This window comes from Crinia signifera, chromosome 3, assembly GCF_055691185.1.
Source record: "Crinia signifera chromosome 3, ASM5569118v1, whole genome shotgun sequence".
Taxonomy (NCBI): Eukaryota; Metazoa; Chordata; class Amphibia; order Anura; family Myobatrachidae; genus Crinia; species Crinia signifera.
In genome coordinates, this window is record NC_139219.1 from 25,066,200 (window position 1) to 25,080,193 (window position 13,994).

Here is a 13,994-nt window from a genome sequence, read left to right on the forward strand (position 1 = left end):
CTCAACCAGGAAAAACACCTGTTCAAAGCCGAGGAACATATTCTAATTAATTTATTTTAATCTTCAACAGATATCTAATTCTCCAGAGCAGTTTGTCTACAACATCAAGCAAACCCTGGACTACCTGCAGAAAGAGGTATATTGGTGGAATCGCATCAACAAAAATGCCTTCATACCTTCGAAAATGCCATTTCTGAAGTGTGACCGCATTTCCCCCCTATGCATCAAGCGCCGGGTGCGAAACTTACCAGAACTTGTTCCCAATTTGTAATGCCAATGATAGGTGGCATTGCCTTATAGAAGCCTATGGGCTTCTCTTCACAACATTACCTGGGAGGGATCCAATAGGATCCCTCCCAGTGTTCCTTGTGGAACACACATTCACAGTAGGACCCCTGCTATGCATAATGCAGATGTATGAAGCAGTGATTCAATAGGAGAAGTGAGCCAAAAGTGACTCATGGCAACCAATCAGCACTGAAGTAACATCTATAATTTGCATACTATAACATTATACAGAGCAGCTGATTGGTTCCCATGGGCCACTTCTCCCCCGGCTCACTTCTCCTCCCTTAGTTATCACTGCTTCATACATCTGTCCCAAAGCTACCATTCAGCTTATGTGCTTTATCTGGCACAGTCTGTGAAATGATAGGTGGAAATGGATTGGTTGCTATGGGCAACATACACTTTGGAGTTAACCCCATGTTTATATTACACAACAGGTCCCTCGGATGTTTGTGAACCTGGTGACCATCCTTGACATTTTGACACTGAAAGCTCTGTACGATGATAAGAGAACTTACTGTCCACGAAGGATGATGAGGTCAGTTGCGTGGCGTGCGACTAGCTTTTTTAAAAGCACTTCTTTATTCAAGGGGGTGGGATGGATATATTTAAAATGTATTTTGTGTGTTTGTGCAGCGCACTGTGTGGGTGTGTGGTGGATAACGCTGAAGGAACTGTGGAAATTGCAATGCTTAGATCATTCAACAAGCAGTACCAAGTAAGTACAGTAACTGCTGTGAGATACTTCATGTAAGGGCAGTTAGAACATTAGAGATTTCTACATTTTGGCTGAAATACAGGGATTGATAAATTCAAATTACAGACCGTGGCTGACTATTGCTAGAACAGCCAATGTGGTTACCATGGGCTTCGGGGGTGGAGACTCTGCCCCACTGGTAACCCCACCCCTCTTGTGACATCGCCCCTCTGGTGACCCCACCCTGTTTTCCATGACTTGCGCTGTGGCTGCTGCAAGTGCCAGTACTAATGATGGTGGTTGCATTCTTGGGTGGTTTGGGAAGGAGGTGCCGGCGGGGGTGGCGATGTCAGTGGCGCATTCATGGCACATGATCGGGGTATTTTTTTTACAGAAAATACCCCGTTAATGTTACTGAAACCCAGAGGCGAAAATACTACTGGTGTATTGCACCAGGGCCCCTGAGGACTGATGGGCCCACTGCTGCCACCCACTGCTGTGTGTATTCTGACTCAATAAACAGACTGTAAGTGTAAGGCTTCTAAGACAGTTCATCTGTGTATGTCTGTATTGAACCAGTACTTACACCAGGGGTTAGGTCTAAAATCAACTGGGCTAAGGGACCTTGTCACATGACAGGGGAGGAGAGGGGGCGGAGAGAGGAGGCACAAGGTTGGAACAAGGGACCCAAATGGACCCTTGTGGGCTCGCTTCAGGCACAAACGCTCGCTTCACTCGCCACCTGGTTACTAAAGGCAGCCAGTGGTGGCGTGGATAGTGTAGGAGCAAGCCCCCTGGCCTTGCTCCTCCCCCTGGGTGTGGAAGGTCTTTTAGCCCACTACAATTTAGCAATTACAGCTAGAGATAGGAAGAAAGGCAGGGCTAATGACATCAGAGCCCAGGTACAGGAAATCAGGAGGGACATTTTTTACAAGATGCAAAGTTTTGCAATAGTAACATGACAAAAACTTAACAGCATATGCAACACATATGTCTTTGGACATGACAGTGTGCATTTAGTGAACTTGGGATGGAGTGTAGGAGGGGCCCCAAATTATATGTTTGCACCTGGGCCAGCTATTCGCAAGACCCATTGCAGGAATGGCAGAATGTTGAAGTTTTGCCTGCGGTGCAGAGAATCCTTACACCGGCCCTGCCCGCCAGCAAGTGCCATAGGCTTTCTGGGAGGTAGCAGGTCAATGACGGCCAGTGTAATGCAAAGTGTTCTATTAATTTTCAGGACAAGACCCGCCAGCTGGTGGAAAGCGGACTGTATGATACAAAGGACGATTTCACCGTTGTCGTTCAACCATTTTTGGAGCATCTCCAGATACCAAGGAATGAGGTAAACAGCCCACATTTAACATACCAGGTAACAGGATTCACTGGTCCATTTAATAACATTATTTTTGCTAAAATAATGTGAAAAGGGTTGTTTCCATACCCTTTTTGCATTATCTTAGTATCACCTGAATGCATTAAAGGGCTTTTGTTTCTGTTTTCATGAAAAACTGCTCCAAACCCTTCCAAATTTCCTATACTTATAATGGTAAATGTGATCTGATCAAATTTGCTTTATAAAAATGTGAAAACAATCGCAGTGAGCCCTGTGATAATAATGCCAGCTACAACTGTGGAATCACAGGGCTTGGATGGGAATTGGGGCTTTTGCACAGCTTTCTCTGCCCCTAGGCCAGGGGTGGATTCGCCATAGACCTCACAGGAAAGATTCCTGGTAGGCCAACGTACCTATGGGGCCACCTCGGTGGTGTAACAAGTACTTTGTGGTCCCCATAACAAAATTTTTAAAGGGGCCCTCCTCTAACACAACTGACAAGAGAGACAGAAAGGTAGAGAGAGTGTATAGGAGAGAAAGGTGGAGAGAGAGGCTGTAAGGGAGAAAGGGGGAGAGACGGAGTGAAAGATGGTGTAAGGGAGAGAAAGGGGGAGAGACAGGGAGTGAGCGAGGGTGTAATGGAGAGAAAGTGGAAGAGACAGGGAGTGAGAGAGGCTGTAAGGGAGAAAGGGGGAGAGACAGGGAGTGAAAGATGGTGTAAGGGAGAGAAAGGGGGAGAGACAGGGAGTGAGCGAGGGTGTAAGGGAGAGAAAGGGGGAGATACAGGGAGTGAAAGATGGTGTAAGGGAGAGAAAGGGGATAGACAAGGAGTGATAGAGGGTGTAAGGGAGAGAAAGGGGCAGAGACAGGGAGTGAGCGAGGGTGTCAGTGAGAGAAAGGGGGAGATACAGGGAGTGAGAGGATGTAGTAGAGAGAAAGAGGGAAATACAGAGTGAGAAAGGCTGTAAGGAAGAGAATAAGGGAGAGAAAGGGAGTGATAGAGGGTGTAAGGGAGAGAAAGTTGGATAGACAGAGTGAGAAAGGGTGTAAGTGAGAGGATGGGGGTGAGACAGGGAGTGGGAGAGGGTGTTAGGGAGAGACAGGGAGTGAGAGAGGTTGTCAGGGAGAGAAAGGGGGAGAGACCTGGAGTGGGAAAGGGTATAAAGGAGAGAAAAAAGCAGAGACAGGGAGTGAAAGAGTGTGTCAGGGATAGAAAGGGGCCATAGGCGTGCGCAGCACATTTTATTAGGGGGTGCACTGTCAAAGCGGTGTGCCTAGCACCACCTATTGGGCATGTCTAACACCACCATTGGGCATGTCTAACACCGCCAATCAGGCGTGCACTCACTACAATATAAAACGTCTCTCAGCCACACCATTATATCATGCCTATTTCAGTTTTAATCTTCTAATTACTCTGTGTAACTGTACATGCAAATAAAGTCAAAATCATATCTGGATGACACAGCCATGTAGTGATATGACAATGGTGTAATACAATTAATAATGCAAAACACACATAATTGATTGATGGGTGCTTATTTTAATGGAATACAGGTCTAAAAAGCAAAAGTCTTTGGTAAAAGGTATTGCTGGTATTACTAGTAGCAATAAGTGTGGGGTGGGGGCACAGCATTAGGGGGTGCCTGTGCACCCTTAACACTCAATGTGCGCACGCCTATGAAAGGGGCAGAGACATGGAGTGAGAGAGCTTGTCAGGGAGAGAAAGGGGGAGTGACTGGGAGTCAGAGAGAAGGTGTCAGGGATAGAAATGGGCAGAGATAGGGAGTGAAAGAGCTTGTCAGTGAGAGGGAGAGAATGGGGGAGTGAATGGGAGTGAGAGAGGGTGTCAGGGATAGAAACAGGCAGAGATAGGGAGTGAGAGAGGATGTCAGGGATAGAAACGGGTAGAGATAGGGAGTGAGAGAGGGTGTCAGGGGTAGAAACGGGCAGAGATAGGGAGTGAGAGAGGGTGTCAGGGAGAGACAGGGATTGAGAAAGGGTTCCAGTGAGAGAAAGGGGAGAGAGGGGGACTGAGTGGGTTAAAGGCAGGTAATGAGTGAGACGTTTCAGGTAGGGGCAGAGAAAGAGAGAGTGAGAGACTGCAAGAGAGGGAAGTGTGGGGAAAGAGGAGGGGAGGAGAGAGAAAGAGAGACTAGGGATAGTCTAGAATAGAGAGATATATAAGGTAGAGGTGAGACAGGGGAGCGAGAGATGGTTGAGAGAAAGTGAAGAGACAGGGGAAAAAAAGAGATGAGAGAGGGGGAGCAGGGGAGAGAAATCGAGCAGGGGGAAAGAAAAAATGCTGGGTTTCCCAAAAGAGGTGCAAGCAGCCGCCAGTCTCCTCCTCTCCTGAGATCCGGCAAGTATCACAGCTCCAGCTCGTGCATACAGCGTGGGCAGCAGCGCTCTCCTGTGAGCCGGGGCTCCTGCAGACAGCACGGGCAGGTGACGCTCTCCTGTGAGCTGGAGCTCCTGCAGACAGCACGGGCAGGTGCCACTCTCCTGTGTGCCGGGGCGCAGTAGCGCACGCAGGGGGGGTTTCTGAGTACCCAGAAACCCCTCCAGAAGTCTAAGGACCCTAGTATGAAAGCTGAGGGTCCCCTCTTTCCATGGGTACAAGAATTTTAAAAATCGGCCCTTGGGAACTGGAGATATCTGACTTCAACGCAGTGGTCCCCATCCAAGCCTGTTAATTGCTCTTCCCAGTCAGATATTTCAGGTTCTGCCTGAATTAGAGTTTTTCTGAGGGTATATTCCAAAAGCTGGGACTCTCTCCCTTTGATGGACACTAGTAGCTTGTCTCTACTGTTCCCAGAACCAGAGATATCAGCCTTCCAACAACTGGTTACTGCTCCAGCTCCACACACCTGGTATGTAGTTTTATATACTCGTTGGCAGATTGCTCTGCCTCCTGAACTCTGATCCCCTAGTCCCCAATACCATTTGGTAGGTGGGATTCTTTAGTTTTTAATTCCATTAAAATCTAAGAAATCTATTTTTGGGAACTGGAGATATCTGCAGTCAAGCAAGCTGTCCTCCCACCAGAAAATTATGAATAATAAGCCCACTCCACTATACACCCCTCCTCTGCGTATCATACATCCTCTACCACCCTGGAAGTTATGTATCAGGGCCCCTTCATTCAGCCCAATGCCCCCTTCTCCCACCCCATCTCCCACCATCTGTGCAGTAAATCTGTAATTAGTGGAAATTACTGATCCAGGCCCTACATGCTGAGCGTTTGATATAATACCCCCTACCACCCGGGGGACATCAAAGCTTCCCCCACCCCTACCGCTGGAGGATCGGTAAGTGCCCCAATACATTGCTATGTCCAGGGGTCTACACTGCTGTTGATGCCCCTGTGTATATATATATATATATATATATATATATATATATATATGTATATATATATATATGTATATATGTGTATATATATATATATATATATATATATATGTATTTTTTTTTATTATTATTATTATTTATATACATTTGGTCTATCTATAATACTTTAACTGACCCGGCATATACTGGGTCACCTAAGTGTCCATCTACGTGCATTGCTCCGCCCCTCTGGAAACCCCCTTCTGAAAATCCTGCGTTTGCCACTGGGGCGCATGGTACCAAGGGGATTTGGCAGCAGGGGGGGCAGTGTTTAACTGCTCGGTAAGCAGCCAATGACCGCTGCTTACCGAGCTGTGTGGAATAGCCCCCAATATACACTATACACACTATACAGTGGCTGTTAGATGTATTCATACCCATTGACATTGACTGGGTTGCCAACGCGTTTCACGGACAGGGTAAGAGGCAAGGTAGTGGGACGCCGCTCCTTGCCTAAAAAAAAAACATCTTTTGACCTTAAACACATAGTTAGTCACTAATCTCCTCACTGACCTACAAGCACTCCTAAGTGCCAGACTTTCACCGCTGATCAGCCCCGGGACATTCACTGCAAACACTCGCTGAAAGACATAAGCCCCACCACTGGTTTATGGTAAAAAGGGGTATGTTGACACCCTCATTCCCCCAGGGGCTTTAAGTAAGTCACAGTGCATGGGCACACCTGTAGAGTACCACTCCAGGAATTCACATTGACTTTTTACACCATTTATTTAAATAAACAAATAAACTCTGTTTGATTCACATGCTCCATCTCCCACTCTTTCTTATCCTACATTGCTAGGACCAATCTACTGTCATTGGGTATGAAAGCCAACTGTATACTTGCCTACACTCCCAGTATGGGTGGGAGGTTCCAGAAAATCAGGTGGTACTCCCAGCCCCCTGGTAGATTGAGGAAGTCTCCCAGACCCGGTTGAAGTGAGCTGACCTGGCAGTTTCACACTGAATACCATCATCATTGCCACGCCGATTGCCGAGTGTGTGGCCACAGTGATGCAATCTTGCAGCCACTCCCCCGCCCAGCCCCCTATTTCCGCATTACAAACCGCACCGACCCTTATTTCAAGCCACGCTCCAAGCACTGCCCCCTACTGGGCCACCTTCCTGGAGACCGCCAGAAAATTGAGATCAGTTTGTTTATGTCTTATGTGTAGGACGGAGTTCCCGACAGATCCTTTATGGCTCCAGACTGCTTCCATTTTGCAGAGAAAGCCCACGCCCAAGGCGCACGTGGCCTGTGGAAAAACATGGTGAGTTCATGGTATCGTCTCCATCCTGGACCCACTTCCATCTGATTCTACATCACTGGAACTGGTTCCCCATGCTGAGCTTTAGGCATAACCCCTGCCCTAACATCAGCCCAAGGCAAACCCCAAATCCTTTTATATTGTGCACATACTTATGCCATGTATGTATCAAGCCTTGGAGAGTGATAAAGTAGTTGTTTTGGGCACCTTCCTCCCTCTATCTCTTTCCAATGCTTGGGACATCTCCCCCCACAGTCACCTACTATAGTAACATGTTTTATGTATTTTCCTAGTTTGAACCTGTCGGCCAGAAGACCAATAACCAGGCACTTGGTGACGATATCAAAATAGAGTGCCCCCCCCAGGTAAGAGGTGATGATTACATGGGTGACCATGGTGAAGTGGGCGTGAGGAGATAAAGCTGCACATCATTTTAGCCCCACCCCTATGCAATCTGGTCCAATCACGGCATGTTCTCTGCAAAAGGGCAGGTCCTAGTGACCAGCCCTACCTCCTTCACCACCCACCTGTAGGCAGGTATGAATGGGCATAAGTTGCCGCTGTTATGGTGGGGGAATTGGGCATGTGCTACCTGCCAGGTTGTGAGCCAGATGTACTAAGCTTGAAAGGTGATAAAATGGAGAGTGATAAACCGCTAGCCGATCAGCTCCTAACTGCCATGGCACAGGCTTTGTTTGAAAAAATTACAGGTAGGCAGGGCCGGTGCAAGCGATGTCTGCTGACCTGTCCGAGGGGGTTGGATGCGGCCGCCGAGTTGCACGGGGGGGGGGGGGTTTCGCCAACCTTCTCCGGGCAGGGGGGGGGGATTGGGGGTGGATGCGGCCGCCGTGTTGTATGGGTGGGCCGCTGCCGTCCTGCTCTGGGGGGATGGATGCGTCAGCACCGCCGAGTCACACGGGGCTCCTGGCGCCAGTGCTGACCTGGCACCGCGGCACTGACCTGCTCGAAAGGGCCACCCTCTAGTGGCCGGCGCCCCAGGCAAATGCCTAAAGCTGCCTAGTGGTGGCGCCAGCTCTGCAGGTAGGAGCTGATTGGTTGGTGGTAGAGATGCCAATCCGGGGGCATTTTTTCAATCCTGAGATCCGGCATTGATAAATGCTCAATCCCGGGATTGGCATCCCTAGTTGTGTCAGGTGTGTCTCATACCCACCCCCACACCGGCCGACCCGCACATTTACTTACATTAGCGGGCGGCCGGGAGTGGAGTGGATTCAGAGGTGCACGGTGCCTCCAGGCTCGTGCACCTCCTCCTTAGCAGACAGTACAGCAGCCGGAGAAGAGGCAGGCCGGAAAGGAGGCAGGCAGGCGGGCAGAGGAGCAGAGGCGGGTGTGCGGAGGAGAGTGGAAGGGGGCGGGCACAGGAGAAGGCAGCATCAGACTGGGCGGTGTGGCCTGCGCAGCGTGACCTCTACTGTCACGCTACGCAGGCCGCACACAGGGGTCAGGATTCGGGAACAGCCGGGCAGTGTCTGAGCGAGTGCTGCACATGCGCAGTCTTATCCCGAAATCCCGGGATTGGAGTATGCCAGACTTTTTGAGGCCAAATCCCGGGATCCCGCCGATCCCAGGATTGGCCACCCTAGTTGGTGGTTTATCACTCTCCTTTTTAGCACTTTTCAAGCTTAGTACATCTCGCCCTGTGCTTGAAAAATGATTGGTTGGTACATTGGGATCTGTTTACTTCTGACAGCTTTGATACATAATTCATGTGCCCCCTGTGTTGTATATATCTGTATATATCTACTATTACCTACTTTAGTGAAGTTCCCCCTCTCTGCAAATATCATCCTACTACACACTGTACTGGCTTCTCTTTATTTCCTTTAGAATGACCCTTATCTGAAGACTGCACGGAACAGTAACTATACTTACCCCTCCGTTACACCGGATCCTGTAAGTACTCTCTATATACTATGTATTACATTCAGGTGAAATCTCCCTGCTTGAGAACAGATGGATACCATACCTATCAACAATGGTGGCAGTGAAAGAGGGACACTTGCGCAGAGGCGTAACTCTGGGAGGCAATGGAGTGTGGCGGGGCTCCTGCTCCCAAAAGGGCACCTCTCCTCCTACTCTGCGCGTTTCAATCAGTTATTTGAAAGCCGTCGATATCGCTTCTGTGGCTGTGTTTTTCAGTGTGGGCCTTGCGCGTGTCGACTTTTGAGGTCGATCTGTTGACTCACGTCGACTTAGACATTGTCTGTGAGATATAGCACACACCACCAACGGATAGGAAACAATGGGGCAGATGTATTAAACCAGGTGAAGTGATAAAGCGGAAGGTGATAACGCAGCAGCCAATCAGCTCCTGACTTTCATTTTCAATCCCAGCCTGTAACTTGACAGTAAGGAGCTGATTGGCTGCAGCTGCGTTGACTCCTTTCACCTTATCTCTTTATCACTTCACCAGGCCTAATACATCTGCCCCAAAGTCAGCATCACAGACTACGGTGTAGGAAGATATATAACGACACGGGATACGGATGCTCTGTCAACACTTTGAAAGTCGACATACATTAGGTCCACCACTAAAGGTCAATAGGGCTTAGGTCGACACACAAAATAGGTTGACATGACTCATGTCGACCTTCACATTGCCAACCTAATTCCTCTCCGACCCTGTTGACCTTAGCCGTGTCAACCTATTTTATGTGTCGACCTAAGCGCTGTTGACCTAGTGATCGACCTAATGTATGTCGACCCTATGATCCCTACCCAATATGTTTTGCTATTCACAATTTTGGGGCTGATTCAGGGGAAATCGCACAACTGCATGAACAGCAGCATTATGCGCGGCCATGAACCAGGCTCTGTATATGTTTTTTTATATTGTTGCGGCTGATAGATCTGCAGTGCCTAGATAGTCAATAGTTCTACCCCAAAATGTCGACATGCAAAATGTCAACATACAGAAAAAGGTAGACACATGACAAGGTCGACATGAGTTTTTCATGATTTTTTTTGACCCTGTCACCCTATTGAATGTTGACCTTTTGGGGTAGACCTGTTGACTATCTACTTAGACACTGTCTACCTAATAATCCACACCTGGTTTTTATGGCTCTAAGGGGGAAACTTACTAAGATGTGTATTCTACTTCACATGTGATATTGCTATCGGCAACCAATCAGATCCTATTATCTTCTAGAGGGTGCTAAATAAATAAGCAGTAGATTCTGATTTGTTGCCCATAGCAACATCACATGTGAAGTAGAATTCACATCTTAGTAATGATGAGCTCTGTGATTAGTTATCAGGACTGGTATAATGGTCACAGTGTATCTCCACTATGTACATACAGTTCACTCAGCATTTTATTTACTGTGTTGTAGGTGCATGGGAGCACACTTACCTGTGCGGACCGCTCTCCGTCACCTGTGAAACCCACCTCCGGTAATGCACAAACGCACCCCTATATGTAAATGCTTTCTTGTAGAGAATCCTCTCTATCGCCTCTATAGTTTCCTTTATCATCTCCTAAAACCCCGTCCTTATTCTGTTGTAGTGCATGCGCTGAGGCCGGGGGACATTACCATCGTCGCGGCTGTTGGTGACTCACTGACCGTAAGTCTTTGTAGTGCAGCTGAGGAGTGAAGGAGAAATTAGCTATTGTAGCAGTATGAAGGAAATTTGTCTGAATCCATACAAGAATCACATGACTGCTCCCGAAAATAAATGTATGGAATGTTTATACATCTACTGTAGACTTACTAGATACTTTCCCAGAACATTATTGTGCATTACAGAGACACAGGAGTCTACTGTTCAGTGCAACTCTGCCAGATTTGAACTGCCTCATTTATATAATGTTACTTTATGGTTGGCAACCATCAAAACATGTGGGAGGTTCCCCCTGCAATGTGAATAGATGTTACTGCATAACATCCATTCGCAAACCCCTGCGAGCGAGTCACCCTTGCGAATGGGTGGCCTCAGTCAAACATTTGCAAGGCTGGGTTTAGTGAACTCGCAAGGCTGCAGCCTTGCGAATCAACCAGAATAAACCCCCAGGGTGTGTGGAGCGAAGCTGAAGGTGGAGTGGACTAGAGAAAGAATAGTGACTCTTGGATGGGGTAAGAGGATTAGCTAAAGTTTGGTCATGGAGAAATCATGTTTGGTCATGGAGAAATCAGAGGGGCGATGTCAAACAGGATACAAGAGAGGAGAGGACTAGCCAGGTGATTTGGAAAGCGTGGACCGTTGGTAGATCTCGAGGACTGGTTTGGCCACTTCTGATCTATATGGACTCCAACTGATGGAGGAAGTAAGGCCAAGTTGGTGGTGGTGGATATGCCAGATATAGAGACAACTGTGGGAATGGTATTAAGGAGAAAGTGGGGGTGTCCCACTGCTATCTCCAGGACTTATCTCACCACTTATGGAGCTCTTTGCCTCAACCCTCTAGAGCAGTGGTTCTCAACCCTGGTCCTCAAGTACCCCCAACAGTGCATGTTTTGCAGGTCTCCACACATAATCACAAGTGCTATCATTAGCTCCACCTGTGGATCTTTTCAAATGTGCCTGAATAATGAGTGCACCTGCCGGGTGACCTGGAAAACGTGCACTGTTGGGGGTACTTGAGGACCAGGGTTGGGAACCACTGCTCTAGAGCCTCCTGCAGTCAACAGTCTCTGAAACACTCACTTTCCCTTACACGCCTACCTCCAACCATCCATACTATATATATGTTATTAAATGTGTGCATGTTATTAGGTTTTCACAGTCATGTATGACATATCTGTACAATGAGGATTATCATGCTCTACAGAATCTACAGTACCCTATATATAAAAAATAAAGGTGATAATGATACTCATCTGTACAGAAGTTGGCAGAAAGATCATGGAGGATGAGTTTGGAAAAAGTACCAAAGTAATTTGGTGAGAGGAGTCCCGTTGAAGTGGAAAAGCAGGATTACTAAATAGAGAATGAGGATGGAGAGTAAATTGGAGGAAAATTTAGGGCAAAACGCAGGAGACAAATGGGCTGGTATGGTTGAGAGTTGGTTTCTTAAAGACAGGAGAGATGAGTATATGATGAGGTAAAGTGGCGGGGAGATGGACTGGTTGAAGGTGATCTAGGTGCCGGTAAGCACCGGGAGTAGCGAGCAGAAGAGTTTTGAGGGAATGGATTAGGGAGGCATGTTGAGTGAGAAAAGAAAGGAGGACTGAGACCACGTCCTCAGTAACAGGACGGATAGAGGTGTGGTGGTTACAGTAGGTGAATTGAAGACGGGTAGGTGTTGGATTCAATGAGCAGAGATTTCTTGGCAGATGGTGTAGACTTTCCCTTTGGAGTGATTGGCAAAGTCATGGACTGTGCGGGAACAAGGAGCATGGTGAGGTGAGAAGTAAGTGAGTTGATTGTGGCAGAGTTGGCCAAGCTTGATCCGTTGGGTAGATATTATCTTAGGTGACTTCAGCCTCCTTACATACAGATAATTGCATTTATCTCATTCAAAACCCAATGGAATGAAATGATTAACGTGCACAATTTTGATTCATGAATTGCAGACTGTCATGAAATCTACTCATTTCCGTAGTAAAATTATTAAGGTTTGATTGAGATGTATTTTAGAACATAACTAGAATAAGATCCTGGTCAAAATGTAGGCAGGCTGTGGAAATAGGATTGTACTTTGCTCTTTGGCCCTTATTCTGATTGAGTCGGATGGCTCCGAATGTGGACGGATGGCCGATGGTTGGTGTTTGCGCATGTGCAGAGACGTATCTGCACATGTGCGAACGCCGTGCACATCTGAATACGGCGTGAATTCTGTACAGAAAACGATCGGTTGGAACAATCTGAATAGGGGTGGATAGGGGCGTGAAGGGCTGTTTGGGCTCATTACCATATGCGTACGCCCCGCGTTTCATGGGCGTTCCCAAGGAAACGCTGGGCATACATAAGGTAATCCGGCCGTGACGCACGTGTGGGGGGCGGACATATGACATAGCCGGATGCCAGCTGCCCGCCCATATCCCTGCTTTCATACGGAGAAATGCCCGAGTGGTCTGGAGCACTCGGTGCTGTGTGACCACTCGGCCCAGCAGTCGATGGTCGGCGACCAGCGAATGATGGGGGAGGTTCCCACAGATGGAGGAGGTGTTCACATGAAAAAAATCCACTCGCGGTCCATTCGGTCGGCGTCTTACCGCATTCGGACGGTGTGAGCGATCCGTACGGAAGGCGGGGCTAAGAACACTCGGTTCCTGTCCAAAAATACGCATCCGACCAATTAAACTAGAATAAGGGCCTTTATACTCATCCCTTTCTGCCACAAATGTTCCTACAAGGTTAATTAGGCGAGTCCTGTGTACTGGTCTTATGTAGAGCCCATTTCTAATGCATAATATAATGTCCTCTTTCTGGAACTACATTTCAGGCCGGGAACGGAATTGGGTCGTCTCCAGAAGATGTAATGGATGTGCTCAGACAGTACCGCGGTTTATCCTGGAGGTAAAATAGGACGGGGTCTCAGCCGACAGCTGAATGTATCTCAGAATTACAATTAGGCTCCTTAGTAAAGAATGAAGAATACAGAAGATGTGACAGCAGCAATGTGAAAGTAACAAATCTGACACATACGTCATTACCTAGTCTCCTCAGCCTCCATATCTTGCCCATCCTACCCTATGAGAGGATATACTTTTGGGGTGTCACACAGGCGCCAGTTTTGGCAACGATGACAAAGAGGACTAAAATTGGCCTGAAAGTGGCCTGTGAGAATGGTACAGTGAAACTGGATCAGTCTAGAGACAGTTGACAGATGACCACCACCTACTGTATCAGTAATTGTGGTCAGCCGCCAACCTCTGTAATAAGCCTCATTTTCACCTGGCTGCTGCAGCTCAGCTCATTTTGGGGACCAGGCAGACACATTAGTGCATAATGACATAATGACACTCTCACATAACCTGGGCATTATCTTGAAATATTTTTATTACGTTTTATTTATAAGGCACCAAAAGTAGTTGGCAGCGCCCGG

At 47.7% G+C, this 13,994-nt stretch overlaps 1 protein-coding gene across 1 annotated transcript in view; it reads left to right on the forward strand.

The window, feature by feature from the left end:
* LOC146062844 (phospholipase B1, membrane-associated-like) overlaps positions 1 to 13,994 on the forward strand; it is a 109,525-nt gene that overhangs the window by 51,496 nt on the left and 44,035 nt on the right. The window contains exons 23-32 of the mRNA XM_083174850.1: positions 71 to 136; positions 726 to 826; positions 925 to 1,006; positions 2,226 to 2,330; positions 6,890 to 6,985; positions 7,276 to 7,347; positions 8,831 to 8,896; positions 10,339 to 10,399; positions 10,512 to 10,570; positions 13,392 to 13,465. Of these exons, the coding sequence (XP_083030976.1) occupies positions 71 to 136; positions 726 to 826; positions 925 to 1,006; positions 2,226 to 2,330; positions 6,890 to 6,985; positions 7,276 to 7,347; positions 8,831 to 8,896; positions 10,339 to 10,399; positions 10,512 to 10,570; positions 13,392 to 13,465 (782 nt within the window). The remainder of the gene's footprint in view (positions 1 to 70; positions 137 to 725; positions 827 to 924; positions 1,007 to 2,225; positions 2,331 to 6,889; positions 6,986 to 7,275; positions 7,348 to 8,830; positions 8,897 to 10,338; positions 10,400 to 10,511; positions 10,571 to 13,391; positions 13,466 to 13,994) is intronic.